This window comes from Saccopteryx bilineata, chromosome 2, assembly GCF_036850765.1.
Source record: "Saccopteryx bilineata isolate mSacBil1 chromosome 2, mSacBil1_pri_phased_curated, whole genome shotgun sequence".
Taxonomy (NCBI): Eukaryota; Metazoa; Chordata; class Mammalia; order Chiroptera; family Emballonuridae; genus Saccopteryx; species Saccopteryx bilineata.
This window is the reverse complement of record NC_089491.1, coordinates 218,553,641-218,581,170: the sequence shown is the minus strand read 5'-3', so window position 1 is coordinate 218,581,170 and position 27,530 is coordinate 218,553,641. Positions and strand designations below refer to the sequence as shown.

Here is a 27,530-nt window from a genome sequence, read left to right as displayed (position 1 = left end):
ATGAGTCGGTAGGTTGGATAGATTGACGGACCATCTTCATTGGGCATTTCTGATTCTCACCAGGGTGGGGATTCTTACCTGCAGGGTGGGGATGTATGTTTTGATTCTCCAGGTGGACGCAGCCTCTCTCTGTTCTTTCCTGGTGTTTGGGGGTGGGAACTATTGATTCAGGTACTTGCAACAGATCACTACCGGTGATGCTTCTTATGGAGTATTGATAATTTCACCAGAATTTTAGGCAAGAAGAATTCCATTGGGATTAATGTAAGTTTTGATTATTTTTGATATGCAATTCTGATTTTCAAATTTTCAGCTGGAGGAAGCACGTCAGATTCATGCTTGTTTTGAGAAGGAATTTAGCTGTAAGAAAGAGGAGACAGCCCAGGTTGTTAAAAAACACCAGGAGTTACTGAAACACCTGGAAGAGGAGAACGCAGCCAAGACACGGCTGACACTGGAGCTGCACAAGGCGGAAGGTGAGTGGCTGGTGGGCTTTCCGGGGCAGGCTAGAGCACAGGCACTGCCTTGCTCAAGGGAAGTATTAGCACGGAATTTTTCAAAGGAAGTGTAAAAATGAAATAAAGTAAATGGTGTGAGGCATCAATGACTTTCCTCAATGGAATCAGTTGCCTTTGGGAGTTACTGTGGGAGCTTTGGGGATAGTCAGGGTTGCAGTAGACCAGTGGTTCTCAACCTGTGGGTCGCGATCCCGGCGGGGGTCTAACGACCAAAACACAGGGGTTGCCTAAAGCCATTGGAAAATACATATTTATTATACAATACATTTTTAAATAAAATATGTATTTCTGACCCGGGTTCGATTCCGGCCAGGGCACACAGGAGAAGCGCCCATTTGCTTCTCCACCCCTCCGCCGCGCTTTCCCTCTCTGTCTCTCTCTTCCCCTCCCGCAGCCAAGGCTCCATTGGAGCAAAGATGGCCCGGGCGCTGGGGATGGCTCTGTGGCCTCTGCCCCAGGCGCTAGAGTGGCTCTGGTCGCAACATGGCGACGCCCAGGATGGGCAGAGCATCGCCCCCTGGTGGGCAGAGCATCGCCCCTGGTGGGCGTGCCGGGTGGATCCCGGTCGGGTGCATGCGGGGAGTCTGTCTGGCTGTCTCTCCCTGTTTCCAGCTTCAGAAAAATGAAAAAAAAAAAAAAAAATGTATTTCTGATGGCTTTAGGCGACCAAAGCCATTGGAAAATACATATTTATTATACAATACATTTTTAAATAAAATATGTATTTCTTTTTTTTTTTTTTTTATTTTATTTTTTTATTTTTTTTTTATTATTTTTATTTATTTATTTATTTTTACAGAGGCAGAGATAGACAGGGACAGACAGACAGGAACGGAGAGAGATGAGAAGCATCAATCATCAGTTTCTCGTTGCGCGTTGTGACTTCTTAGTTGTTCATTGATTGCTTTCTCACATGTGCCTTGACCGCGGGCCTTCAGCAGACCGAGTAACCCCCTGCTGGAGCCAGCGACCTTGGGTCCAAGCTGGTGAGCTCTTTGCTCAAGCCATATGAGCCCGCGCTCAAGCTGGCCACCTCGGGGTCTCGAACCTGGGTCCTTCCGCATCCCAGTCCGACGCTCTATCCACTGCGCCACCACCTGGTCAGGCAAAAATATGTATTTCTGATGGCTTTAGGCGACCCCTGTGTTTTGGTCGTTCGACCCCTGCCGGGGTCGCGACCCACAGGTTGAGAACCACTGCAGTAGAGGCTCATAAGGCAGTCCTGTCCTGCTGCTTTTGGGGTGGGTTTTCTTGTTCATGAAACCTCAGAGTGTTTCATGGCATGGCGAGGTGGGAACTTGTGTCTTCTCATCATTGGTGATGGAAAGTGAATGACCCCAGCAGTCATTCCCATGATTGCTACCCACCCCTGAAACCCTGGTGTCTGGTGCTCATGGTGGCCTTGTGTGCTAGACACTGGCATAAGGGGCTTTGTGTAGGTTGGTGCTCACAGGTGTGTCACTTTGGCTCCCATACCAACTTGGGAGGGCAGCCCTGTGCCGTCCAGTTGAGAACCAGACACAGGTGAGACCACTCAGCTGTCGTGCTGGTGCCAGGGCTGCCCTTGTTCACTTGGCTGCTCCATTTGCCCACCCATGGGGTCTCAGCAGCTGTTCTCATGTCTCCCCAGGCATCATCGAGGGATTCAAGGTGGAGAAGGCTAGCCTGCAGGAGGCCCTGGGCAGGAAGGAGACATCCGAGCAGGGCCTCGTAGCTGAGCTGGAGACCCTGAAGCAGCAGCTTCAGCAGGTGACAAGGCAGCAGGCAGACCTGAAGGAGGAGAACTCTGTCTTGTGGCACCAAAAGGAGGCGGCAGCTGCAGAAGCAGGAGTAAGAGAAGCTGGTAAGAAAGGCGTCTCCGGGGCCAGAGGGAGAGCATGGGCAGGAGCCCAGGTGGCTTTGTGGAAGCCAAGCTTGGTGTTCCTGGAGGGTGCAGAGGGAAGATGCAGCACTCCTCAGAAGGAACCCTAGTGTGGTGGCTTTGAGAGAGTGTGAGGCTAGGTTAGTGTCCACATATCACCTTGGTTCTCATGTTTCTGTGAGGTCAGAGTAACCTTGAGATAAACAGCCAGGACCCTGAAAAAACGAGGGTGGCAAAAACTTTATTTATAATAACAAAAAAGTTCCTAATGTTAACCTTAACTAGGAACACATAGTTTTAAGGAAAGTTATTTCAGATTTTAAAATATTTAAAAACAGTCAAAACAGTAAAAGAATAAAACATTGAGTTTGCAGATAGCAGTGTCCTTAGTAGCAGATCTGTAACAATCCTATGTGAGCTCGAGCTTTCCCAGAGCTGTTCCCATCCCTGTCCCCCATCCCTGTCCTGGCCTGCTGCTCACTGCGTCCTGGTGGGCAGAGCTCCCTGGCTCTCCATGTCCTTGAGGCCTCTGCCCTCACCAGGATTGTAGCCTCATGCCTGTGCTCTGAGCCTTGGTCATTTGTGGGCCACTCTCCATTTAGAAACTCATTTTTCTTCCCCCAAATAGCTTCTTTTTAAAAACATTTTTCTCAATAAATAACCAGCCTTTGGCTTTGCTCATCATTTCCATTTTTCTTGTTTTCTGTGTAGCCTTTACCCTTCTCTACTTTTTGTTGCCTTCTTGGTTCTGAGAGCCCTGTTGGTGGGTGCTCGGTTCATGCTGACCTATGGCTCTTGGTGGACATTTAGGTCCAACAGGCCTGCCATTTCCTTAAGCAGATAGTGATATTTTAGGCAGTTTTTGGTTTCCATTCACAAGCAATTCTTAGAACTAGTATTTTTCAACCAGTGGTCCATGAACAGGTCTACCAGAAATTTGTGCCAGTCTGTGAAAGAGTTAACTACCCTGATGTTGTATGAAGGTTATAGACCCAATAATCTTAGGCAAATTGCTAATACTCAGGGTGATTACTGTCTTAGTAGTCCCCGAAATAATTCTTCTATTTTCACCAGACCCCAAGTGTAAAAATGTTGAAAATTGCTTTAAACTGTATTTGTAATCATTTCCAGACTTCAACTTCTTGCTCAGCTTTTTTTTAGGTCTTATATAGAGAGAACATGTCCTTTTGTCTCTTTTTTTCATTTTTTGATGTAAATTTTGGTATTAAAAAAAAATTAACCTGTTTTTTTCCCCCTTTGTATTTTTCCTCTTGTATTCCCCCTCTTGTTTTACCTCTTTTTTTCAGTTTTCCTTTTCTGTCCCTCTGGAACTCCTTATAGGCTTCACTTCACAGTGGGACCGGACCTTCCTCATGTGGGGGGCCCCTTATGCCCCAACTTGCAGGTCCATGTGACAGCCCAGCTTCCTCCAAGGGGTTGTTTGTCCCACACCCTGTCCATCCAGACCTGTGCTTACATAGTGAGCACTGATAATTCTAGCCAGTTCTCATCTTGCCATTTGGGACCTAAGAGTCGTGACCTTAGGTGTGGGTCACAGAGGTGTGGGACCAACTGAGTGGCTGCACAGCCCTGGGCTGTAGAACAGCCTCTTCTTAGCTGTGTAAGACCTGGGCGGCTCTGCCTCAGCTGGGCCTGGCCCCAGCAGCCCCTGGCCAGCCCTTGGCATTATTTATGTCCACACATGGCTGGGCTTCTTTCTGGCTCTTCCCAAGACTGTGACCCACTCTGCAGGGAGGCCTGGCCCACCTGTGTGCCTGCAGTGCCTCAGCAGAAGCAGAACCTGGGCCAGGGACGGACATCATGGAACTCTTTCTGGGCCCAGACCAGTATCTCCTTCACTTGGTTTTGTCACTGGCAAATTCTTTTGTGTGTGTGTGTGAGACAGAGAGGAGGACAGATAGGGACAGACAGACAGAAAGGGAGAGAGTTGAGAAGCATCAAGTCTTCATTGCAGCACCTTACTTGCTCGTTGATTGCTTTCTCATATGTGCCTTGACTGGGATGGGGAGGGGCTACAGCAGACTGAGTGACCCCTTAATCCAGCCAGCAACTTTGGGCTCAGGCTGGTGAGCCTTGCTCAAACCAGATGAACCTGCGCTCAAGGTGATGACCTCGGGATCTCGAACCTAGGTCCTCGCGTCCTAGTCCAATGCTCTATCCACTGCGCCACCACCTGGTCAGGCACCAGCAAATTCTTGTGCTTTTTCTGGAGTCCTCTAGGTTTGTTTTCATTTTCACATTGTTAACCCTGCCTTAATGCTTCACCTGATCTTTGTCCCTTCCACTCACCCTGCCACACAGTTGTGTGTTTCTAGCTAGGGACTTGGCATGAAGGTGCCAGTCACCTTTCCTAAGCTCTTTGATGTGCTGACCGCCAGCATAGCACCTGCCCTGTGCTCACCACCAACTCCCCCAGGTGTGGTCTGGGGGCCCTTGGTCCTGGCTTTGCTCTGAGGCCTCATGAACAAGCTGGGGGCCAGCTTTTCAAGAGTTTGGGAGGTCCTGACATCTCATGGGGGAATTCATCCCTGCCTTGTCTGTTTCTGTGGCGTGTGGTGTGTTTCAGGGCAGTGCCAGCTGTCCTGTGTGTTTTTGTCTCCTTTAAAAGTCTTTGGGAGCCAAGATTTGCTATGACACCTGGACAAACAGTCCTGTGTCAGTCTGTCTGGATGCTGTGACAAAAAAAGACTGGGTGGCTCATAAATAACAGACATTTATTATCACAGTTCTGGAGGCTGGAAGTCTGATGTTACGGTGCTGGCACAGTTGTCTTCTGGTGAGGGGCCTCTTCCTGAGTCACAGCATCTTCCCACTGTCCTTATGTGCAGAAGGGCCAGGGCACTCTTGGGGTCTCTTAGAAAAGCACTAGCCCCAGCATGAGGCTCCATCTTCATCAACTATTCACCTCCCAAAGGCCCTGAGTCCTGATACCATGACATTGGGGGGGGGAGGGAGGCAGGGTTCAACATGATGATTTTTTGGAAATAGACCCCTAGCAGTGATGGTTTGGAAATGCACATGTTTTAAAGATTGTCCAGGGCCAAAGACATTCCTTGCTACTGTCACTGTCCCCTTTCTTGTTTCTAATTGTCAATTCTAGGTTGCACGTTCTCCTGTTTCATCTCTGAAAGTGCTATGTGTTCATTTGTAGGTGTTCCTCTTACTATAGCCCACAAGGACTCAGGTTTGTAAAAATAAATGAGTGATTTCTGTGTGTTTGCACCAGACTTTGAAAATGTTTACTGAAGAGGAAAAGTATTCCAGAGCTTTTGCAGCAAATTATTAAATAAAATGTTACCTTTGATATTCAATATCCATATGTAGAAATGGGCATGCCTTTTTCCTGTGATGCCTAAAGCAGTTACTGAGCTGCACTGTGTGCTGTTATACAGGGCTGGGGCCAGGGAAGGTCTGGGAGCCTAGGCTGGGGGAGGGGTGGGCCCAGTGGAGCTCCTGTGCTCTGACTCTAGTCTGTGCGCGGTGTGGCCTAGGCAGCTACACAGGTGCCTTCCCCTGGGTCTTACTCGCGTGTAGGCCACAAGTGTGCTGTAAGCCTGTGTCTTTTCTGAAGCACCTAGCCCTGCAGGGGTTGTCTGGATGGTTGAGTGGGCATCTCTGACTAACAGTGACATGCGAGCCTCATTTTGTGTCTCCAAGGGCTATGAATGACATGACCTAACTGCATGTTTAAGGCTGATTGCTGACTTAGTAGCATGAAAATTTGTTGAGAATGTTACATTAGTGGTGATGGTAGTTTGTCATAAAAGATTGACAGACTGTTATAAATAGAATTAAACTTCGAAGGTGGTAAAATGTAACTAAAAAATTAAGAATGTACTATTTCAGTTTTTGGGTAGTTTAAACACTTAGGCTTCCACAGAGGTAAGTTTCTATAACTCAAGATACTATGTGATTTACTGTTTCCACTTGGACTCTGGCCTCTGCTGTCATGCCTTGAATTTCACATTCTCGTTTGACGAGAGCTTTACCTGTTTCCTCCAAGACCCCCCTCTCCCCTGAGTGCATGGTGGGTGCTTCACTGCCAGGGGCCCAGCAGGGCCTGTGTTCCTTTGGGCAGAGGTTTTAAGTTACATTTTATTTTTCTCTGTTGGGGATTATATGTGAAGGTATAATTTCTAGAAAGTTATCTGATACAGTCATTTGGGAATGCCAAGACGAGTTCTTCTCAGGCTTGCAATTTTTTTATTTTAGCCAGTTTTCATTTAAAAGTTGCAATTTAAACTATTTTTGCAAAAGTGTTTGAGTTTATTTTCAGTGGGTTTTTGACTACATTGCAGCTGTTAGGACATGGGCTTGGTGTCCAGTAGGGCACAGACCCACTATGGTTTGCAGGGGTATATGTACCCTCATCTTGAAGTGGTTGTGCAGCCTGGGTTGTGTCCTGGTTCTTTGGGAGGAGAGGGAATGAAGGGCAGAACTGTGCTGCTTCTGTGAGGGAATTATGGAAACCTTGGGGAACCCTGTGCTCCGGTTCAAGCTAGTAATGGGTCCCAGGCTGCCAGAGAGGCTGGTATGGTGTGTCATGTGGAGCATGTGGTATGTGGGCATCACTTAATAAGCTCATGCTTGGTGTTTCTGGTACAGCACAAGGGCTGTGCCGCGTACTGGGGGGCTTCTCTTCTGTCTCTTTGCATGTGTAGCTCTTAGGAGGGAAGTGGAAGCTGCCACCACAGAGCGTTTGGAGACCAGACAGCAGTGTGAGAAGGACCATGCGGCTCTGCTCGCCCAAGTTAAGCTCCTGGAGGCTGAGCTAGAAGAGCAGGTCTTGCGCCATCAAGCGTGCGCCTTGCAGGCTGAGGAGCTGTGCGCCCTGCGACAACAGATGGTGTCCCTGGACAAGCACTTGCACAGCCAGCGGCAGTTCATGGACGTAAGTGCTCTGTGTAAGTTCCATTTTCTTCCCTGGAAGTGATCTTTACAACCTGGGCCTTTCCCAGGTCACTGAATAAGCTGTGACCTGATGGGAAGATTAACGTATAGTAGATCTTCATGTGACCATGTCACCTGGTGGACAGTTCCAATGTCAATGTTTGTGATGTGTGATTCTGAGGGAACACCCCATCTCATGACCACTCCTTTCTGATCTGGAGTCTCCCATGGTCTAGTGGTAAGCCTTTGTACCCGGAGTCGGCTTGGACCTATGCTGTTCACCCCTTTTGTATTTTCTTTCTTTTGACATTCCAGAAGCCTGGCCTGCATCCCACAGGAAGGCCCTCCTCCCTCTTTAGCTCTGCTTCACACAGTGAGGGGTCCATGGTACTGGGCAATGGCCATGTGTATGAAGTGGAAGCCCTGGCTGTAGTGTCAGACCAGGTGGGCGACTGGGAAGTGACATTATAGTATGTGACCCATAGTCTCTCCTGTGACAGGAGCAGGCCATCGAGAGGGAACATGAGCGGGAAGAGTTCCAGCAGGAGATCCAGAGGTTGGAGGAGCAGCTCCGCCAGGTGACTCAGCTGCAGCTTCGGGGGCCCCGTGACAGTGATGTGAGTTAGCCTACTTTGTGTCATACTCATTGGATAGCAGTCTTTACAGGGATTTTTAATTTTTATCTTTAAAATTACTTTTGCCTTTCATGTACACGGAAATGACAGCGGGCACAGCTGGATGAGGAGGTATGTGTCCTCTGTCTGTGCCCTGTCTGTCTGCATGGCTGGTGCGCATGAACAATGGGGCGGGTGGTGTACCTGCTCCTGTGTCTTGCCTCTTTTTCTTGCATCCTTCTGCTTGGGCTAAAACTGCCTGCTTCTTTCTCTCCGAGGTAACTGTAGTTAATTTTTTTTTTTTTTTGTATTTTTCTGAAGTTGGAAACGGGGAGGCAGTCAGACTCCCGCATGCGCCCGACTGGGATCCACGTGGCACGCCCACCAGGGGGCAATGCTCTGCCCATCCGGGGCGTTGCTCTGTTGCAACTAGAGCCATTCTAGCGCCTGAGGCAGAGGCCACGGAGCCGTCCCCAGCGCCCGGGCCAACTTTGCTCCAATGGAGCCTCAGCTTCAGGAAGGGAAGAGAGAGACAGAGAGGAAGGAGAGGGGGAGGGATGGAGAAGCAGATGGGCGATTCTCCTGTGTGCCCTGGCCGGGAATCGAACCTGGGACTCCTGCATGCCAGGCCGACGCTCTACCACTGAGCCAACCAGCCGGGACCTACTTATTCTTTTTTGAAATTGAACTTATCTTGAGATAACTGGTTTCCATTGCACTTGTGAGAAATAATACACACAGAGATTCTGTGTACCCTTCTCCCAGTTTCCCCAGTGGTGACATCCTGTGGAAGCCAGCCCAAGGTCACTGCCAGGATGTTGAGTTTCAGGAGAAGGGCCCAGTACTCGTAATATATGGTTGTCCAAATGGACCGTAGTGGGCAGCCTTTGGGGCTGCTTTTCACTTGGCCTAGAAAGGCTCTGGAGACTCACCCAGGTCATTGCTGTGTTAGTGCTTTGTTCTTCTATATAGCTGAGTGGCTGTCTATTCACTATGAAAATATATTTTAATAACAAGGTTTGTGTTTTTATTTTTTATTGAGAGAATATCCTTTTTGTTACAGTTTCGTCGTATTCTTCCCCAGGCTTTGTTGTGCAGACTAGGTCTATCTACAAAGCTACACAGAGGACTAATTTTCTCTAAATTGTCTTGGGCACATTTTTATTTGGAATACGGCTTTCTTTTTAAAAACTATTGTGTTTCTTTTTTTTTTTTTTTCTTTTCATTTTAGAGAGGAGAGAGAGAGACAGAGAGAGAGAGAGAGACAGGGGGGAGGAGCTGGAAGCATCAACTCCCATATGTACCTTGACCAGGCAAGCCCAGGGTTTCGAACTGGCGGCGACCTCAGCATTTTTAGGTCAACGCTTTATGCACTGTGCCACCACAGGTCAGGCCAAAACTATTGTGTTTCTGAAGCAGTTTCTGTTGTTTTAGGTTGAATTATTACAAGAAAAATTGAGAGAAAAATCAGATGAACTTAATGAATTGGTTATGAAGAAAGAATTAGCAGATAGGCAAGTGTTGATCCAGGAAGAGGAAATTAAACATCTGGAGGAGACAAATGCTGATAGCAAGAGGAAAGTGACCCAGCTCCAGGAAGAGGTGGAAAAGCAGAGGAAAGCTGTGAAAGAGCTGCAGCAGGTAAATACCTGTGTCCTGTGGGGTCTGTCTGGGTCCCCACTGTTGCTGCACTGCCCTGAGGATGCTGAGCTGCTTGGAGCGGGCAGACAAGGTGGGCTCTCCTTTTCACCATAGAGACAGTGTGTTAGCGAGGACCTCAGACCAGCTGCTGACAGAGTTCCCTCTGACCTCTTGGCTTTTATTTGCTCTAAAGGAAGAAGGTTTCACGTGTCTCCTGCACAGTCAGTCCTCTGCTACATCACTTGACAGCTGACACTTCCAGTCACCAAACATGGGGGTTTCCCACACACCAAGCAGGTGTTCAGTTCCCAACAGATCCCAGTGGGCTGTTCTAGAACTTAGTTCTGACAGTGTCCACCTGTTAATGTCAGACTCCACAGGTTAAAGGCTGAGTCCCACCCACAGGACTGTCCTCGCCTCTCATCATGCCAGATGCTCATTGCACTTCTAGGTAGTATAGATCAGAGGTGCTCACAACTATCCTCAGGTTCTATTAATTTGCTAAAGCGACTCTCAGAGGAACATGTTACTGAATGGGTCACCGTTTGTCACATAGGATGTAACTCAGGAACAGATGGAAGGAGGAGACTCTCTGGTGAGGTGTGGAGGAAGGGAGACAGGGCTTCTGTGCCCTGTCCAGGTTCCTCACTCTGCTCTTGTCCTCACCTGTTCACACACTCTGCTCTTGTCCTCACCTGTTCACACACTCTGCTCTTGTCCTCACCTGTTCACACACTCTGCTCTTGTCCTCACCTGTTCACACACTCTGCTCTTGTCCTCACCTGTTCACACACTCTGCTCTTGTCCTCACCAGTTCACACACTCTGCTCTTGTCCTCACCTGTTCACACACTCTGCTCTTGTCCTCACCTGTTCACACACTCTGCTCTTGTCCTCACCTGTTCACACACTCTGCTCTTGTCCTCACCAGTTCACACACTCTGCTCTTGTCCTCACCTGTTCACACACACTGCTCTTATCCTCACCTGTTCACACACTCTGCTCTTGTCCTCACCTGTTCACACACACTGCTCTTGTCCTCACCTGTTCACACACTCTGCTCTTGTCCTCACCTGTTCACACACTCTGCTCTTGTCCTCACCTGTTCACACACTCTGCTCTTGTCCTCACCTGTTCACACACTCTGCTCTTGTCCTCACCTGTTCACACACTCTGCTCTTGTCCTCACCTGTTCACACACTCTGCTCTTGTCCTCACCTGTTCACACACTCTGCTCTTGTCCTCACCTGTTCACACACTCTGCTCTTGTCCTCACCTGTTCACACACTCTGCTCTTGTTCTCACCAGTTCACACACTCTGCTCTTGTCCTCACCAGTTCACACACTCTGCTCTTGTCCTCACCTGTTCACACACACTGCTCTTATCTTCACCTGTTCACACACTCTGCTCTTTTCCTCACCAGTTCACACACTCTGCTCTTGTCCTCACCTGTTCACACACTCTGCTCTTGTCCTCACCTGTTCACACACTCTGCTCTTGTCCTCACCTGTTCATACACACTGCTCTTGTCCTCACCTGTTCACACACACTGCTCTTATCCTCATCTGTTCACAAACCTGGATGCCTCTCTGAAGACCCATTCTTTGGGTAGTCACTGGAGGTCTTATCACCTAGGCACAACTGATTAAGTCATTGGTTGTTGGTGATTGATTCAACCTCCAGCCCCTCTCCACTCTCAAGCCGAGGACCCTGTGCTCAAGCTGATGAACCCGTGCTCTAGCAGGCGACCTCAGGGTATCTAACTGGGGCCGTCAGAGTCCCAGGTGGATGCACTGTCCACTGTGCCACCACCAGTCAGGCCAAACCAATGATTCTAAAATGAAATCTCTCATGGAGCATCACTTTTCATGTAACCGTTCAACCTCCAGCAATGTAAATAAATGAAACGTTGGAAATTCGGTTGCTTTTGAGGAAATGCTGTAGGCCCCCCACCCCTGATTCTTTATTTCCCCCACTTTTTTTTTGAAATTATTGGGTTACACTGGTTAACAAAATTATACAGGTTTCAAGTGCACAATTCTATGACCCAGCATCTGTATACTGTATTGTGTATTTACCACCCCAAATTAAGTCTCTGTCCATCACCAATTATCCCTATATACTCACCTTCATCTCTTCCTGAGACCCCTGATTCTTGAAATACTTGCTTAAAATAAATCTCCTTTTTTCTTAACTAGGATAAGGAGTCATTACAAGAACAGCAGATGAGTAACTTGCTTCTGGTGTCCACATTGCAGTCTAAATTAGATGAGGGCAGGGGCCCTGTGCCTCCTGTGGACAGCTGTCCTGAGGGCCCAGAAATCCAGTTAGAGGCCCTGCAGAGGGTGCTCCTGCAGCGGGAAGACGAGGTAAGGGCTGGGAGGGAGACTGCGCTGGCCATATCCTCTTGTTTAGGGCAGGGGTCGGGAACCTTTTTGGCTGAGAGAGCCATGACTGCCACATATTTTAAAATGTAATTTTGTGAGAGCCATACAACGACCCATGTGCCTTATGCATTATCCAATAAAAATTTGGTGTTGTCCTGGAGGACAGCTGTGATTGGCTCCAGCCACCTGCAGTAGGAAATGAATTGATTGTAATACATGAGAATGTTTTATATTTTTAACGTTCTTATTTTTTTATTAAAGATTTGTCTGCGAGCCAGATGCAGCCATCAAAAGAGCCACATCTGGCTTGCGAGCCATAGGTTTTTGACCCCTGGTTTAGGGTCTGCCAAGTGCGTCCACTGCACTGCTGTGTAAAGGACGAGACATGAGAATGAGACATCGGTGCATTTGTAACTACTGCATATTCTTTGTAATTTTAACATTCTTTTGTGGCTGTAGGATAGTAATGATGTTTTTAGGCACGTACTTTGAAATCTTTTAGCATTATTTTAATAAGTAAAATATTAGGTAGTTTTTAATATTTACCTTTATGTGTTTCAATGAGAGGTTTTGGACTTAAAAGAACAATTAGAAAAGATTAAAGATGACTTAGTTCATAAAAATGAAGAAGTACTGCATCTGAACTTAAAATTAGACCTGCAGAACAACCATGCTGCCATCAGTGTCAGAGGACTGCCAGAAGAGAATGCCAGTTTGAAGGTAAAGTGAGCAGACCCACCTTGATTTCTAAGTTTGTGTTGATTCTGTAAGTACTGTGGCCCAGTGTGGAAACTATCATTGACAGTGAGTGGGGATCTCAGGCCTTCCCAGGAAGCATGAGGCTTCTTTCTGAAGACAGATGACCCTATGCTGGTAAGTGATTTCAGGAAGTGCCTGGCTTGTGTCTGCACTGAGAGTGGCAGCTGGGGGAGCTGCTTGGAATCATGAGCCAAAAACCAGAGTCACCTTGACGGGTGAAGTTCAGCTGCTTTCACCGCCACACCAAACTGTTGCTTCCAGTTTGCAGTACTGATGACAGTCAAGGCTTTTGAAAGATGCTTGTTGGAGTAAGTCTGCAAGACAGACACTTCTCTAAGTGCTGAGGAAGCGGTGGCCCTGCTCTGACCACTCCTAAGGTGCCCCTCTAGAGGTGGTGATGTTTAGTAAATGGTTGCTCCTCCTCATCCTTCCCAGCTCAGAATGGAAAAAAGTCTGCTTTTAAATCTTCTCTGTTATCTTAATGTAACTGTGCTTTTGAAGCAGAGGAGAAAAATAACTCATATAGTGGACACAAATAGTCAAAGTTGTAAATAAAACAATCTTAAAAGAAGGCCTTGAAATACTGAATTTAGAATCATGGCCTGTGGTGCCAACCTGGCAGTTGTTGGATGAGTGAATGGATAGCATTGAAGGAAATTCTGGGGACTGTGTCATCTGTGCCTGAGCCTCCCAAAGGTTGCATCTGCAAGATTTAACATATCTTCAGTGGCCTGACCAGGCGGTGGCGCAGTGGATAGAGCGTTGGACTGGGATGCAGAAGGACCCAGGTTCGAGACCCCTAGGTCTCCAGCTTGAGCACGGGCTCATCTGGTTTGAGCAAGGCTCATCAGCTTGAGCCCAAGGTCGCTGGCTGGAGCAAGGGGTCACTTGATCTGCTGTAGCCCCGGTGGTCAAGGCACATATGAGAAATCAATCAATGAACAACTAAGGAACCACAACGAAGAATTGATGTTTCTCATCTCTCTCCCTTCCTGTCTGTCCCTATCTGTCCCTCTCTCTGTCTCTGCCAAAAAAAACAACAAAAAAAACATATCTTCGGTGAAAATGGAGTTTTAGGCCAATCCTAGAATCACTGCTCATCTTTTCAGTGGGACTCCATCCTTAATTACTAGATGAGAATCCTGTAAGGAATAGGCTTTACTTGTTCTACATATGATGGTTGCTTTAAACAAATTTCCTGAAGAAATGCACTAACTGATTTTAGAAAACCAAACTAATTTGTCATTGTATACAGAAAGTGCTTTAATAGTGAAACATTTTCAAATTGAGTGTTAGTATTTGAAACTACCAGCTTATTTAATTAGGATCGTTCATGTCTATAAGGCCGGGGAACTGTTCTCATAGAAATGCTTTGTTGGCTTCATTATTTTTATTATTACTATTCTTTCCATAGGCATTTCTGCAAAACAAAGAAAAGGAGGTCCTGTGTAAGGTTGAGCTGCTTGAGGCACAGCTGGCTGGGATGGGAAGTGGCACCCTCAGTGAGGTAGGTGGTCCTTGGCTGTGAAGGCTTCTTAGGTGTTATGTTCTTGGTAGTTTGTAGGTGTGATCTTGTATCAACAGAGACCTCTGGGATGACACTAGGTGGAGTTTAAAATGGCTTTTTCCATTAATTTTGATAGAGGGTATAAGGACATTGGCAGCTGTTAGGGTAAAAAGTTTTGGCTGTAGTTTTTTTCATGTCTTCTCCAAATTTCACAGTGACAGAGGCTATTGGAATATTAATGATCTGTGTTGGTAACATATATTTGGCAAAATTTAAGAATGTCATTTTGTGTGTGTTTGAGGAATGCCTTTAAAACCAGCAATTAATTTTTAGAATTTTTTTTCAATTTCAGTTGACATACAATATTATATTAGTTTCAGGTGTACAGTGTGGTGAGTAGGCATTTATACACCTTACTAAGTGATATCTTGATACATGTTACCCACTTGGTACTATACAGTTGTTACAGTATTACTGACTGTACTTCCAATGCTGTTCTTTACATCCCCAGGACTGTTCTGTAAACTGCCAATTTGTACTTCTTACTCCCTTCACCTTTATCACTCGGCTTCCTGCAACCCGCCCTCACCTGGCAACCATTAGTTCTCTGTATGAATTTCTGCTTGTTCATTTATTTTGTTTATTAGATTCCACGTATAAGTGAAATCATAAGGTATTTGTCTTTTCCTGACTTATTTCACTCAGCATGATACCCTCTAGGTCCATCCATGTTGTCACAAGTGGTAAGATTTTATTGTTTCTATTGCTGAGTGATACATTTTTTTCTAGTGCAAAAGGAAAGATGCTTATTCAGTTGCCATGACATTTCCTTATTAACTCATTGAATATCTCTCAATTAATCACTGATGATTCTTTCTGTCTACCTAAAGTTTATCAGTTTTGTCTTTTGTTTTTTATGTTTTTACTAGCTTTTTTTTTTTTGTTTGTTTGTTTGTTTGTATTTTTCTGAAGTTGGAAACGGGGAGGCAATCAGACTCCCGCATGCGCCCAACCGGGATCCACCCGGCATGCCCAGGGGGTGATGATCTGCCCATCTGGGGCGTTGCTCTGTTGCAGCCAGAGCCATTCTAGCGCCTGCGGCAGAGGCCATAGAGCCATCCTCAGCACCCGGGCCAACTTTGCTCCAATGGAGTCTTGGCTGCGGGAGGGGAAGAGAGAGACAGAGAGGAAGGAGAGGGGGAAGGGTGTAGAAGCAGATGGGCGCTTCTCCTGTGTGCCCTGGCCGGGAATCGAACCCGGGACTCCTGCATGCCAGGCCAACGCTCTACCACTGAACCAAAAGGCCAGGGCTGTTTTTACTAGCTTTTAGTTTTACTAGTTTTATCAGTTTTATTTTCTAGTGTGATTTCTCTCTTTTTTAATTGGATTCCTTCTACTTACCTTGGGTTTATTTTGTTCTACTTTAGGTGGAACCTTAGGTCATTGATTTTGGACAGTTCTTATTTTTTAACATAACCTTTTCTTATCTGTGCATATTTCAAAGTTTTAAAAATACACTGTAAAATTTAGTTTTGGTGTACAGTTCTATGAATTTTTAAAAAATACTTTTAGTCCTGTAATCAGACCAGCCCCTACTCAGAAAATCTTCCTGTGCTGCCTCCCCATTTTTCTCTTATGGATAATATCTGTGCCTCTTCAAACTTGTGGAATTATGTCCAGAATTTTTTTTTTCAATTACAGTTTACATTCAGTAGTATTTTGCATTAGTTTTCAGGTAAACAGCGTATTGATTAGGTAATCATATACTTTACAAAGTGTTCCTCCCAATATTTCCATTACCCACCTGGCAACATACATGGTTATAGAAAGGCAGAAACCGCAGGATGAACCAGAAACACGAGGCTAGTGTGTTCCAAAAGGAAAATTTATTTTAAAAGTTCCTGGGTGCAGGCGGGCTGAGACCAGCAAAGGATGTCAGTCCGAAGGGAGGGATCTGGCAGGGATTATACCATTAAAGTGCCTTGGGCAAACACAGCAGCAAGATAGCTTCTTCTGCTTGATGCTAAAACATTAAATAAAATCAGACAATAACAGGAAAAGCTATAACTTTAATAGCTGAGTCTCCCAGCCATTCTCAAATTCCATAGTTGCTATAACTGGCAGCTCAGGTTGACCATGACAACACTTCTCCTCTACCTCAATTTTAGCTGAATGGCAGACTAAGCAGCCAAAGAGAACTAGGAGCAGCCACACTGTCCCAACTCAGAGAGAAAAAGGATGGGATCGGAAGGCCTCTGCAAGCTGATGGCAATCCAGAGCAAAAGCAAAGCCATCTCTTTATTATATAGTGTAGAGCAGGGGTAGTCAACCTTTTTATGCCTACTGCCCACTTCTGTTAGTAGTAAAATTTTCTAACTTCCCACCAGTCCACAGTAATGGTGATTTATAAAATAGGGAAGTAACTTTACTTAATAAAATTTATAAAGCAGAGTTACAGCAAGTTAAAGTAGATAATAATTACTTATCAAGTACTTTATATCTGATTTTTGCAAAGTTTGACAGAGTCTTTATAAAACAACTTATTATAGTTAAATCTATCTCTTTTTTTTATACTTTGGTTGCTCCGCTACCACCTACCATGAAACTAGAATGCCCACTAGTGGGCTGTAGGGACCAGGTTGACTACCAGGTGTACAGCCATATGCAAATAAGTAAGACTCTGATACAAAGTCACACATCTGAGGCATAAACGGGAATCCTCATAAGAGTGCACCACCCCCACCATGCAACAGTCACGGGTGTAGGGAAAAGCTTAGTCTTAGAAGGTTGGGGAAGAACTTATTCTTAAACTATAAGGACTTACAGCCTGTCTCCCCCAGAGTAGTAACATGTGGTGTGCCTGGCTCAGTCATGTTCTTCATTACGTAAATTCCCTGTCCTAACTTTTTCAGCAAGTAAGTTTTCTTCTTACTGTTTTAGAGATAACACGTAAAATCTAAACTCTCCCTTTAGTAAGCCAAACAAATCAAAGTTGTTTAAATGTTAACTAAATACACGTTTAAAAGGTGCTGACAGTAGTATGAAGGTGTCAGGGACTGGGAAAGTACCACCTTAGGGCTTCCTCTGAATTGTGATGGCTGGCTGGGTCTGTGGCAGCACAGGGCAGCCTCAGATGGAGTGTCTGAATGAGGTGCATACAGCAACAGTATTTTCCTTTTCTTACCACTTTGAGATGCTTAAAGTAGTTGGGGTACAGCATTTTGGGGTTATTTCAAATATTAACTTATTTGGTGATGTTAGTTTGTTTACACAGTTTTGTGTTTTAGGCTGGGAAGTCTCCACTTCGGACATTGAATTCTGAGCTCAAAGTTGAGAAGTAGGTTCTGAAGTCGATTATGTTATGTAGTTTGCCTCTGAAATGTGCTCTCTCCCCAGGTTTTATACAGCAGAAGCTCTGAAGTTGAGGAGCTGAAGTCTATTATTGTGACTTTGCAGGAGAACCAGGAGAGGCTACAGAACGATAAATCACAGGAAATTGAACAGCTGCACGAGGTCATTGAGAAGCTGCAGCAGGAGTTGTCTCTTGGGGGGCCTGCCAAGTATGATCTTGGTGACAGCCAAGCCGAGGACCTACAGAGTGAACTGGAGCGTGGGCTGTGCTGCCTGCAGGCCGAGGGAGCTGAGGCTCAGGCTACACTGCAGGCCGAGCTTCAGGCTGCGCTTGTGGCCAAGGAGGCCCTGAACCAGCTGCTGGTTGAGCAGGAGCACAAGCATGGCAAGGCCCTGGAGGCCCTGCAGCAGCGCCTGCGGGATGCGGAGGAAGCTGCTGCGAGTCAGCTGGCCCATATGGGGCCCAGTGCAGCCCTTCGGGAAGCTGAGGTCCAGGGCTTGGCCTCCCAGATTCAAGAGTTTGAGGCTGCCCTTAAAGCAAAGGATGCAGAGATTGCCCACAGGGATTTGGAAATCGAGGCTATGAACAGAAGGCGCTCAGCCATCTCCACTGAACTGGAGGCTATCCTGTTGGCCTTTGCCCAGCTCTGCCGCAGCCTGGAACAGCAGCCGCTGGGTGCCATGTGTGAGGCCCCCGAGCTGCAGCAGCTCCCAGTACAGTGTGCCTGTCTCAGCCGCCAACTGCAGGCACTGAACCAGCAGTTTCTGAGGTGCCAGACGGAGCTAGACGAGCAGCAGGCACCCAGGACCCTGGTGCCCCATTGTGTGAAGGGCAGCTTCCAGGGGCAGGTGGCCGGGGATGACAAGGCCTTATGTGATGAAGACTCGGAACAGATTGTGGGCAGCAGGCAGCTAACTGTGGCCTCCTATGGCCAAGGCGGTGATCCACAGGTGGGCCTGGTTCCCTGGGAGTCTCACAGGTGCAGCCTGTGTGCAGAGAGCTGGGATGCACTGCTGGAGCTAGGGTGTTCTTGGTGCCTGCAGGAGGCCGTGACCCAGGCAGCTGGTGGCTGAGTATTGGGGCTGGGCAAGACGGAGTTAGGGGTTCTCTTAAGGAAACAATTCTTTGCTTAGCCTCCTACTCTGTTTCTGTTTGAATTAATGACTCCTCTCTGTGCTGGGCATAGGGGATGCAGTTTCCTTGGCCTAGGGTAGAGAGATGAATCTGCGGCTCATGCTGGCCTGGGGCCTTGGCTTATTTAGAATTCATGGGACTTCAAGTCAGAATACATGTACACAGTGAGCTTAGGCTGGGTTTCGCTGTTCTGTGCAATTTTAAACTTACTGCTCCAAGTTATTTAAGGTTTTTAAATCACTTTGTAAATAGGGAACATTCAGTGACATAGAGCTCAGCCTGTGTTAGCTGTCTAATCATATGGTTTATCTTTTATCAACATTTCCAGTGTAAAATGTTTCAAGTTCATTTTGTTTTGGAACTTGCTCCAGTTTGTGTTTGAGTATTACTCTGAAGATGCACCACCTGCCGCCCCCCATCCGCTTGGGGTTCTGTGGTGAGCAGACCCCATTCTACCACAGTGACACCGTGCCTGCAGAGCCTCAGCCCCCAGCACATCTCCAGCTGTGTGGTTTGTGAGCAGGCAGCAGGACTTCAGAGCGCGGCTTTGGTTCAGACTCCTAGAGCCTGAGGCCACCTTGCAGCTGGCCTCCCTGCACTTCTGGCATTCCATGTGTTTAGCAGCATCTTTATAGCATTGTCATTTTTTCCTCTTATTTTTTTTTAATTTTTATTTATTTATTTTTTTGTATTTTTCTGAAGCTGGAAATGGGGAGAGACAGTCAGACTCCCGCATGCGCCCGACCGGGATCCACCCGGCACGCCCACCAGGGGCAACGCTCTGCCCACCAGGGGGCGATGCTCTGCCCCTCCGGGCATCGCTCTGCCGCGACCAGAGCCACTCTAACTCCTGGGGCAGAGGCCAAGGAGCCATCCCCAGCACCCGGGCCATCTTTGCTCCAATGGAGCCTTGGCTGCGGGAGGGGAAGAGAGAGACAGAGGGGAAGGAGGGGGGGTGGAGAAGCAAGTGGGCGCTTCTCCTATGTACCCTGGCTGGGAATCGAACCCGGGTCCCCCAAACGCCAGGCCGACGCTCTACCGCTGAGCCAACCGGCCAGGGCCCATTTTTTCCTCTTATTATAGAGTCCAGTGAAGGATGATCTGCAGCCTACCAAAGCCCTGGTGACAGCAAACCACATGGGTCTCCACAAACAAGATAGTGTGATGTCGGTGCTCCCAGTCTGCCAGAAGCAGCTGGAGTCGGAGCTGCTCCTGGTGAAAAAAGAAATGCACTGGAGTGCTAAGGACCATGGCAAAGCTTCAGGGACAGTGAAGGTACTTAGACCTGTTTCAGGAGGGACCGGGCACAGCAGGCATGGAGCCAGTTGTGTGCAGTCTTCTCTCTGGGATGTTAATGAGGTGACACACACTGCATAGCGTATAGACGGGTTCTCTGAATCCATCATGTTTTCATAGCTGTTCAGTTTGCTTTAACATTTTCTAAATGTTTCATTTAAGCACTTCTAGTAGGAGCTAATTTTGATTTGCATTTCCCTAATGAAGAGTGATAGTGGGTATCTTCCCATGTGCTTAGTGGCCCTTTGTATGACTTCTTTGGAGAAATGTGGAAGTCTTTTGCTCATTTTAAAAATGAGGTTGTTTTGGGTCCTGGCCAGTTGCTCAATGTGTAGAGCATCGACCCAGTGTATGGACGTCCTGGGTTTGATTTTCAGTCAGGGCACGTAGGAGAAGTAATTATCTGCTTCTCCCTGACATTTTCTTCCCCCTCCCCCTTCCCGCTTCTCCCCTTTCTCTCCTCCTTCCACTGTCTCCCCCCATCCTCCTTCTCTCCCTCCTCTCCTTTCTCTTCTCTCCCTTTCCCTCCTTTCCCTCCTCTCCCTCTTTCGCTCTTGCAGCCAGTAGCTTGATTGGTTCAAGTGTGGCCCCGGGCACTGAGGATGGCTCAGTTGGTCTGAGCATGTCAGCCTCAGGTGCCAAAAATGGCTTGGTACGTGAGAATTGGCCCCAGATGGGGCTGCTGGGTGGGTCCCAGTCAGGGTGCATGCAGGAGTCTACTCAGTATCTCCCTTCCTCTCTCCTAAAAAAAAAAAAGAGAGAGAAAAAATCAGGTTGTTTTGTTTTTCTGTTGAGTTTCAGGAATCCAGTGTATATTTTGGATATTAATCTCTTTTCAGATGTATGATATGCAGATATTTTCTCCTGTTATGTGGGGTGACTGGTTATTCTAGGGATAGTATCTTTTGATGCATTAATTTTTAAAAGTTAATAAAGTCCACTTTGTCTTTCTTTTTGTTACCTGTATCTTTGGTGTCATGTTCAAGAAATTACTGCTAAATCCAATGTTATAAAGCTTTAGCCCTATGCTTTCTTCTCAGTTTTATAGTTTTAGGCCTGACATAGAAATATTTGGTCCATTTAAAGTTACTTTTTTGTGTGTGGTGTTTTGTAAAGGTCCATCTTTTTATTCCTTTCCATGTGGTTATCCCGTTTTCCCAGCAGCATTGTGGAAAAGACTATCTTTTCCCCAAGGTCTTGGTGACCTTGTTAGAAATCATTTCACAATATATGTGAGGATTTACTTCTGGGCTCTATGTTCTATTTCATTGGTATATATATATATCTGTCTTTAAGCCAGTATCCCACTATTTTGATTTCTGTATCTTTGTTGTAAGTTTAGAAATTGGGAAGTGTGAGTCCTCCAGCTTTGTTCTTTTTTTCCATGATTGTTTTGGCTATTCTCTGGTCCTGTTAAGTTCTCACATGAATTTCATGGTGGGCTTTTCTATTTCTCCAAAAAATGTTATTGACATTTTGATCTGTAGGTCACTGGATTTATTGATATCTTAACAATTAATTCTTTCAATTCATAAACATCATAAGCATTTTCATTTATGTCTTCCTTAATTTCAGTAATGTTTTTAGTTTTTTGTATAAGTCTTTTATCTCCTTGGTTAATTTAGTTCTTTTATGGTTGTTTCTATTATAAATAGAATTGTTTTTTTTTTTAATTTCTTTTCAGATTGCTAATTGTTCATATATAGAAATGCAACTGATTTTTGTATATTGACTTCGTATCCTATGACTGCTGAATTTATTTATTTTAACCATTTTTTTGTGGAATCTTTAGTGTTTTCTACATATAAGATTTTATCTGTGAACATAGATAGTTTTACATTCTCCTTTCCAATTTGGGTGTCTTTTATTTCTTGTTTAATTGCCCTGGCTGGCACTTCTAGTACTATGTTTAAGAGAAGTGGTGAAAATAGACATGCTTCCTTTGTTTTTAGAAGAAAAGCTTTCAGCCTGTCAACATTGAGTATGATTCTACTGTGTTTTTCATGTATGTCTTTTATTATGTGAAGGTTATTTCTTTATAAAATATGTTGAATGTTTTTTATAATGACATGGTGTTGAATTTTGTCAAATTTTTTCTGGTTTTTTTTTTTTTTTTTTTTTTTTTTTTTTTTTTTACAGAGGCAGAGATAGACAGGGACAGACAGACAGGAACGGAGAGAGATGAGAAGCATCAATCATTAGTTTCTTGTTGCGCGTTGCGACTTCTTAGTTGTTCATTGATTGCTTTCTCACATGTGCCTTGACCGTGGGCCTTCAGCAGACCGAGTAACCCCCTGCTGGAGCCAGCGACCTTGGGTCCAAGCTGGTGAGCTGTTTGCTCAAGCCAGATGAGCCTGCGCTCAAGCTGGCGACCTCGGGGTCTCGAACCTGGGTCTTTCTGCATCCCAGTCCGACGCTCTATCCACTGCGCCACCACCTGGTCAGGCTGGGTTTTTTTTTTTAAAGAGAGAGAGGGGCCTTGGCCGGTTGGTTCAGTGGTAGAGCGTCGGCCCGGGTTTGATTCCCGGCCAGGGCACACAGGAGAAGCGCCCATCTGCTTCTCCACCCCTCCTCCTCTCCTTCCTCTCTGTCTCTCTCTTCCCCTCCCGCAGCCGAGGCTCCATTGGAGCAAAGTTGGCCCGGGCACTGAGGATGGCTCTGTGGCCTCTGCCTTGGGTGCTAGAATGGCTCTGGTTGCAACAGAGCAGCGCCCCAGATGGGCAGAGCATCGCCCCCTGGTGGGCATGCCGAGTGGATCCCGGTCGGGCGCATGCGGGAGTCTGTCTGACTGCCTTCCTGTTTCCAACTTCAGAAAAGAAAATAGGAAAAGAAAAAAAAGGAAGGGACAGACATGGACAGACAGGAAAAGAGAGATTAGAAGCATCAGCTCGTTGTGGCACTTCAGTTGTTCATTGATTGTTTTCTCATAGGTACCTTGACCAGGGGCTCCAGCTGAGCCACTGACTCCTTGCTCAAGCCAGCAAACTTGGGCTTCAAGCCAGCGACTGTGGGGTCGTGTCTATGATTCCACATCCAGCCAGCGACCTATAGGTTTTGAACCTCGGTCCCCAGTGTCCCAGGTTGACACTCTATCCACTGTGCCACCTTCTGGTCAGGCATCAAATGCTTTTTGTGCATCAAGTGATCATGTAATTTTTAGAATTCTTTTTGTTAATGTGGTATATTATGTTGATTTTCCTTTGTTCAGCTACCTTTATACTTCAGGAATAAATACCACTTCATCATGGTATATAATTCTTTTAATGTGCTGTTCAATTTGATTTTCTAGTATTTTGTTGAGGATTTTACATACTTGCAAATGTTCACAAGGAATACTGGTTTATAGTTTTCATTTCTTGTACTGTGTTTCTCTTTAGTATCAAGGTAATGCTGTCTCATAGAATGAGCTAAGAGGCATTCCCTCTGCTTCTGTCCTATCAAAGAGACTGTAGAGAATTAGTATAATTTCTTCCTTAAATGTTTGGTGTAGAGTTCAGCAGTGTAGCCCTCTCAGCCTGGTGCTCTCCTTTCTCCAGTTTATTGGAAAAGTTAGGGAAAGAGTAATATTAGTTCTTTAAATGTTTGATAGAATTCACCCATGGAGCCATCAGGTCCAGGGCTTTGTTTTGTTGGAAGATTTTTGAATACTGAATGTCTCCTTCTTTGTCTCTTGTAAACCTCCTTCTTGGTTTAAATATATTTTGTTTGATATTAACATAGCCACTCCTGTTCTTTTTTTGTTGTTTTTTTCCCATTGTTTCACTTTCAGCCTATTTATGTCTTTGGGTCTGAAGTGAACTTTGTGTAAACAACATAGTTTGGTCATATGTGTTTAACCATTTTGCTATTCTCTGTCTTTGATTGGAGAGCTTTAATTCATTTACATTTAAAGTAATTACTGATACTGATAAGGAGGGATGTACTTTTTTAAAATTTTTTATTTATTTATTTTTTACAGAGACAGAGAGTGAGTCAGAGAGAGGGATAGACAGAGACAGACAGACAGGAATGGAGAGAGATGAGAAGCATCAATCATTACTTTTCCATTGCGTGTTGAAACACCTTAGTTGTTCATTGATTGCCTTCTCAAACGTGCCTTGACTGCGGGCCTTCAGCAGACTGAGTAACCCCTTGCTGGAGCCAGTGATCTTGGGTTCAGGCTGGTGGGATTTTGCTCAAACCAGATGAGCCCACGCTCAAGCTGGCGAGCTCGGGGTCTCGAACCTGGGTCCTCTGCATCCCAGTCTGACGCTCTATCCACTGCGCAACCGCCTGGTCAGGCGGGATGTACTTTTGTTCATTGCAATTTGTTCCCCCCCCCTTTTCTTGGTCCCTCATTTCCAGCTTTACTTACTGTCTTCCCTCTTCAGTTGTTTTTTTATAGTGAAATATTCAAATTCCTTTATCATTTCTCCTTGTGTGTATTGAATAGCTATATTCTTTGTGGTTACCATGGTTACACTTAGCATTATAACACTGATCTGAATTTATACCAGCTTAACTTCAATAATTTAAAAACTCTGTTCCTTTATGTTATAAAAGCTTCTTGCCCATGTTTTTTAGGTTTTTTTAAAAAAAATATTTTATTTATTGATTTTTAGAGAGAGGAGACAGAATGTAAGAGAGGGAGAGAGAGAAAGAGCGGGGAGAAACAGGATACTTCAACATACAGTAGTTGCTCCCTGTATGTGCCTTGACTGTGCAAGCCCTGGGTTTTGAACTGGTGACCTTAGCATTCTACGTCAGTGCATTACCTATTGCGCCACCACAGGTCAGGCCCTTTTCAGTTTTTGATGTCACAAAATAACTTTTTTTTTTTTCTGTATTTTTCTGAAGCCGGAAACGGGGAGAGACAGTCAAACAGACTCCCGCATGCACCCGACCGGGATCCACCCGGCACGCCCACCAGGGAGGACGCTCTGCCCACCAGGGAGGACGCTCTGCCCACCAGGGGGCGATGCTCTGCCCCTTCGGGGCATCGCTCTGTTGCGACCAGAGCCACTCTAGAGCCTGGGGCAGAGGCCAAGGAGCCATCCCCAGCGCCCGGGCCATCTTTGCTCCAATGGAGCCTCGGTTGCGGGAGGGGAAGAGACAGAGAGGAAGGAGAGGGGGAGGGGTGGAGAAGCAGATGGGTGCTTCTCCTGTGTGCCCTGGCCGGGAATCGAACCCAGGACTTCTGCACGCCAGGCCAACGCTCTACCACTGAGCCAACCGGCCAGGGCCACAAAATAACATTTTTATACTGGGGTGCCCCACAACAAACTAATAATTCTTTTAAATGTGTTAAACTCTTGCCTGACCCGTGGTGGCGCAGTGGGATAAAGCGTCGACCTGGAACACTGAGGTTGCCGGTTCGAAACCTTGGGCTTGCCTGGTCAAGGCACATATGGGAGTTGATGCTTCCTGCTCCTACCCCCTTCTCTCTCTCTCTCTCTCTCTTTCTTTCTCTTTCACTCCTCTCTCTCTAAAAAAAAAAAATCAATAAATAAAATAAAAAATAAATGTGTTAAACTCTTAAATTAATAGGAAGCAAATGGGAAATTACAAACTAAAATTATAGTAATACTCTAAGACAGGCGTCCCCAAACTACGGCCCGCTGGCCACATGCGGCCCCCTCAGGCCATTTATCTGGCCCCTGCTGCACTTCCAGAAGGGGTACCTCTTTCATTGGTGGTCATTGAGAGGAGCACTGTATGTGGTGGCCCTCCAACGGTCTGAGGGACAGTGAACTGGGCCCCTGTGTAAAAAGTTTAGGGACCCCTGCTCTAAGACAATATTTTTTTAAGAAAATGTTTAAGATACGATGAAAACAAAATGTGGAATTACAAACCACTGTTATAGAACATTAGCTTTTATAATTGCCTTCGTGTTTAGCTTTTTAAATATCTTTATTTCTCCATATAGTTTGAGTTAGTGTCTAATATTCTTTGATTTCACCATTCAGGACTCCCTTGAGTATTTCTTGATGGAGAGGCCTAGTGGTAACAAACTCCATCAGCTTTTGTTTACCTTTTGTTATACCATACTCCTGAAATACAAGTTTGGTGGATATTGGATTCCTACTTGACAGGTTTCTTTATTTAAATCTTTTAGCACTTTGAATATATTACCCACTGTTCTCTGACTTCCAATGTGTCTGATGAGAAATCTGCAGATAAATTTACTGATAATCCCTTATATATGACAAGTCATTTCTCTGTTGCTGCTTTTAAAATTCTTTGTTTTTGGAAGGTTTTATTACGATGTGTCTTGGTGTGGATCTCTTTGAGATCATCTTACTTGGAGTTTGTTGAGTTTCTTGGATATTTCTTATTTTCCATGAAATTTGGGAAGTTTTCAGTCATTATGTCGTCCAATATTATACCTTCTTCTCTCTCTCTCTTTCTCTCTCTCTACCTATCTCTTCTAGGACTCCCACAGTGAGCATGTTGATCCACTTGGTGGTGCCCCATTAGGTCCCTTAGGCTCCCTTAGCTTTTGTCAAATTTTTTTCTTTATTTTTCTCAGACTCAGTATTTTCCATGATTCTATTTTCAAGTTCACCAGTTCTTTCCTTTGCTTCTGCAAATCTGCCATTAAATCCCACTAGTGAGTTTTTTAAAATTTGTTACAATGCTTTTCAGCTCCAGAATTTCTTTTGGGGTTTTTCTCTTTATTCATGGTTCAATTTTGTTTATACAACAGTATTTTTACTTTCTCCACATCTTCCCCTAGTTCTTTGAGTGTCTTTGAGACAGCTGTTTCAAAGTCTTTGTCTACAGGATCTGCTATCAGGTGTTTTCAGGGATAGTTTCTGTTGATTTTCTTTTTTTTTTTTAACTTCAGAGGGAGAGACAGAGATAGGAAGGAAGAGAGATAGGAGAGAGATGATCAACTTGTAGTTACTTTTTTTTTTGTTTGAGAGATGGAGAGGGAAGAAGGAAGATAGACAGTATGGAAAGAGATGAGAAGCATCAACTCGTAGTTGCATTACTTTTAGTTTTTCATTAACTTCTTCTCATACGTGCCTTAACTGGAGGGCTCCAGCTGAGCCAGCAACCCTTTGCTCAAGCTAGCAACCTTGTGTTCAAGCCAGTGACCTTGGGCTTCAAGCTAATGGCCTTGAGGTCATGTAAATGATCCCGCACTCAAGCCAGTGATCTCAGGGTTTCAAACGTGGGATCTCAGTGTCCCTGGTCAAGGCTCTATCCACTGTGCCACTACTAGTCAGTCTCTTCTAATTTATATGTCTTCTCTGAATGGGCCATACTTTCCTGTTTCTGTGTATGCCTTGTGCATTTTTTGTTGTAGTTATTGTTGAACATTGAACATTTGAATTTAATAATGTGGCAAACCTGAAAATCAAACTCTCCCTCTTCCTCAGGATTTACTGTTTTGTTTTGTTCTTTGTTTTTAAATTGTGTTTATTTTCTGTAGGCTGTCTCTTTCCTGAGGATCATCTTGAGGTGATTACTTAAGCTCTTCTCAGATCATTTTCTAGCCTCTGTACCCTGGACACACACAGTCACTTTCTGATTGCCTCTGTACATGTAGTTGATTTTGAGTGTCC

The 27,530-nt window shown here is 45.5% G+C and overlaps 1 protein-coding gene across 7 annotated transcripts in view; it reads left to right on the top strand.

Moving 5' to 3' along the window:
- PCNT (pericentrin) overlaps positions 1-27,530 on the top strand; it is a 112,695-nt gene that overhangs the window by 44,690 nt on the left and 40,475 nt on the right. For 4 of the 7 annotated variants that reach the window (XR_010729218.1, XM_066259130.1, XM_066259133.1 and 1 more), the window contains exons 16-27: positions 314-476; positions 2,149-2,361; positions 5,552-5,584; positions 7,062-7,291; positions 7,791-7,907; positions 8,016-8,036; positions 9,339-9,545; positions 11,744-11,914; positions 12,500-12,652; positions 14,106-14,198; positions 17,595-18,500; positions 19,768-19,959. Coding sequence is in view for 6 of the 7 variants with exons in the window: in XM_066259130.1 (XP_066115227.1) it covers positions 314-476; positions 2,149-2,361; positions 5,552-5,584; positions 7,062-7,291; positions 7,791-7,907; positions 8,016-8,036; positions 9,339-9,545; positions 11,744-11,914; positions 12,500-12,652; positions 14,106-14,198; positions 17,595-18,500; positions 19,768-19,959 (2,499 nt within the window). In the remaining variant the exon portion in view is untranslated. The remainder of the gene's footprint in view (positions 1-313; positions 477-2,148; positions 2,362-5,551; positions 5,585-7,061; positions 7,292-7,790; positions 7,908-8,015; positions 8,037-9,338; positions 9,546-11,743; positions 11,915-12,499; positions 12,653-14,105; positions 14,199-17,594; positions 18,501-19,767; positions 19,960-27,530) is intronic. The other 3 variants (XM_066259135.1, XM_066259132.1, XM_066259136.1) reach the window with 1 other exon arrangement.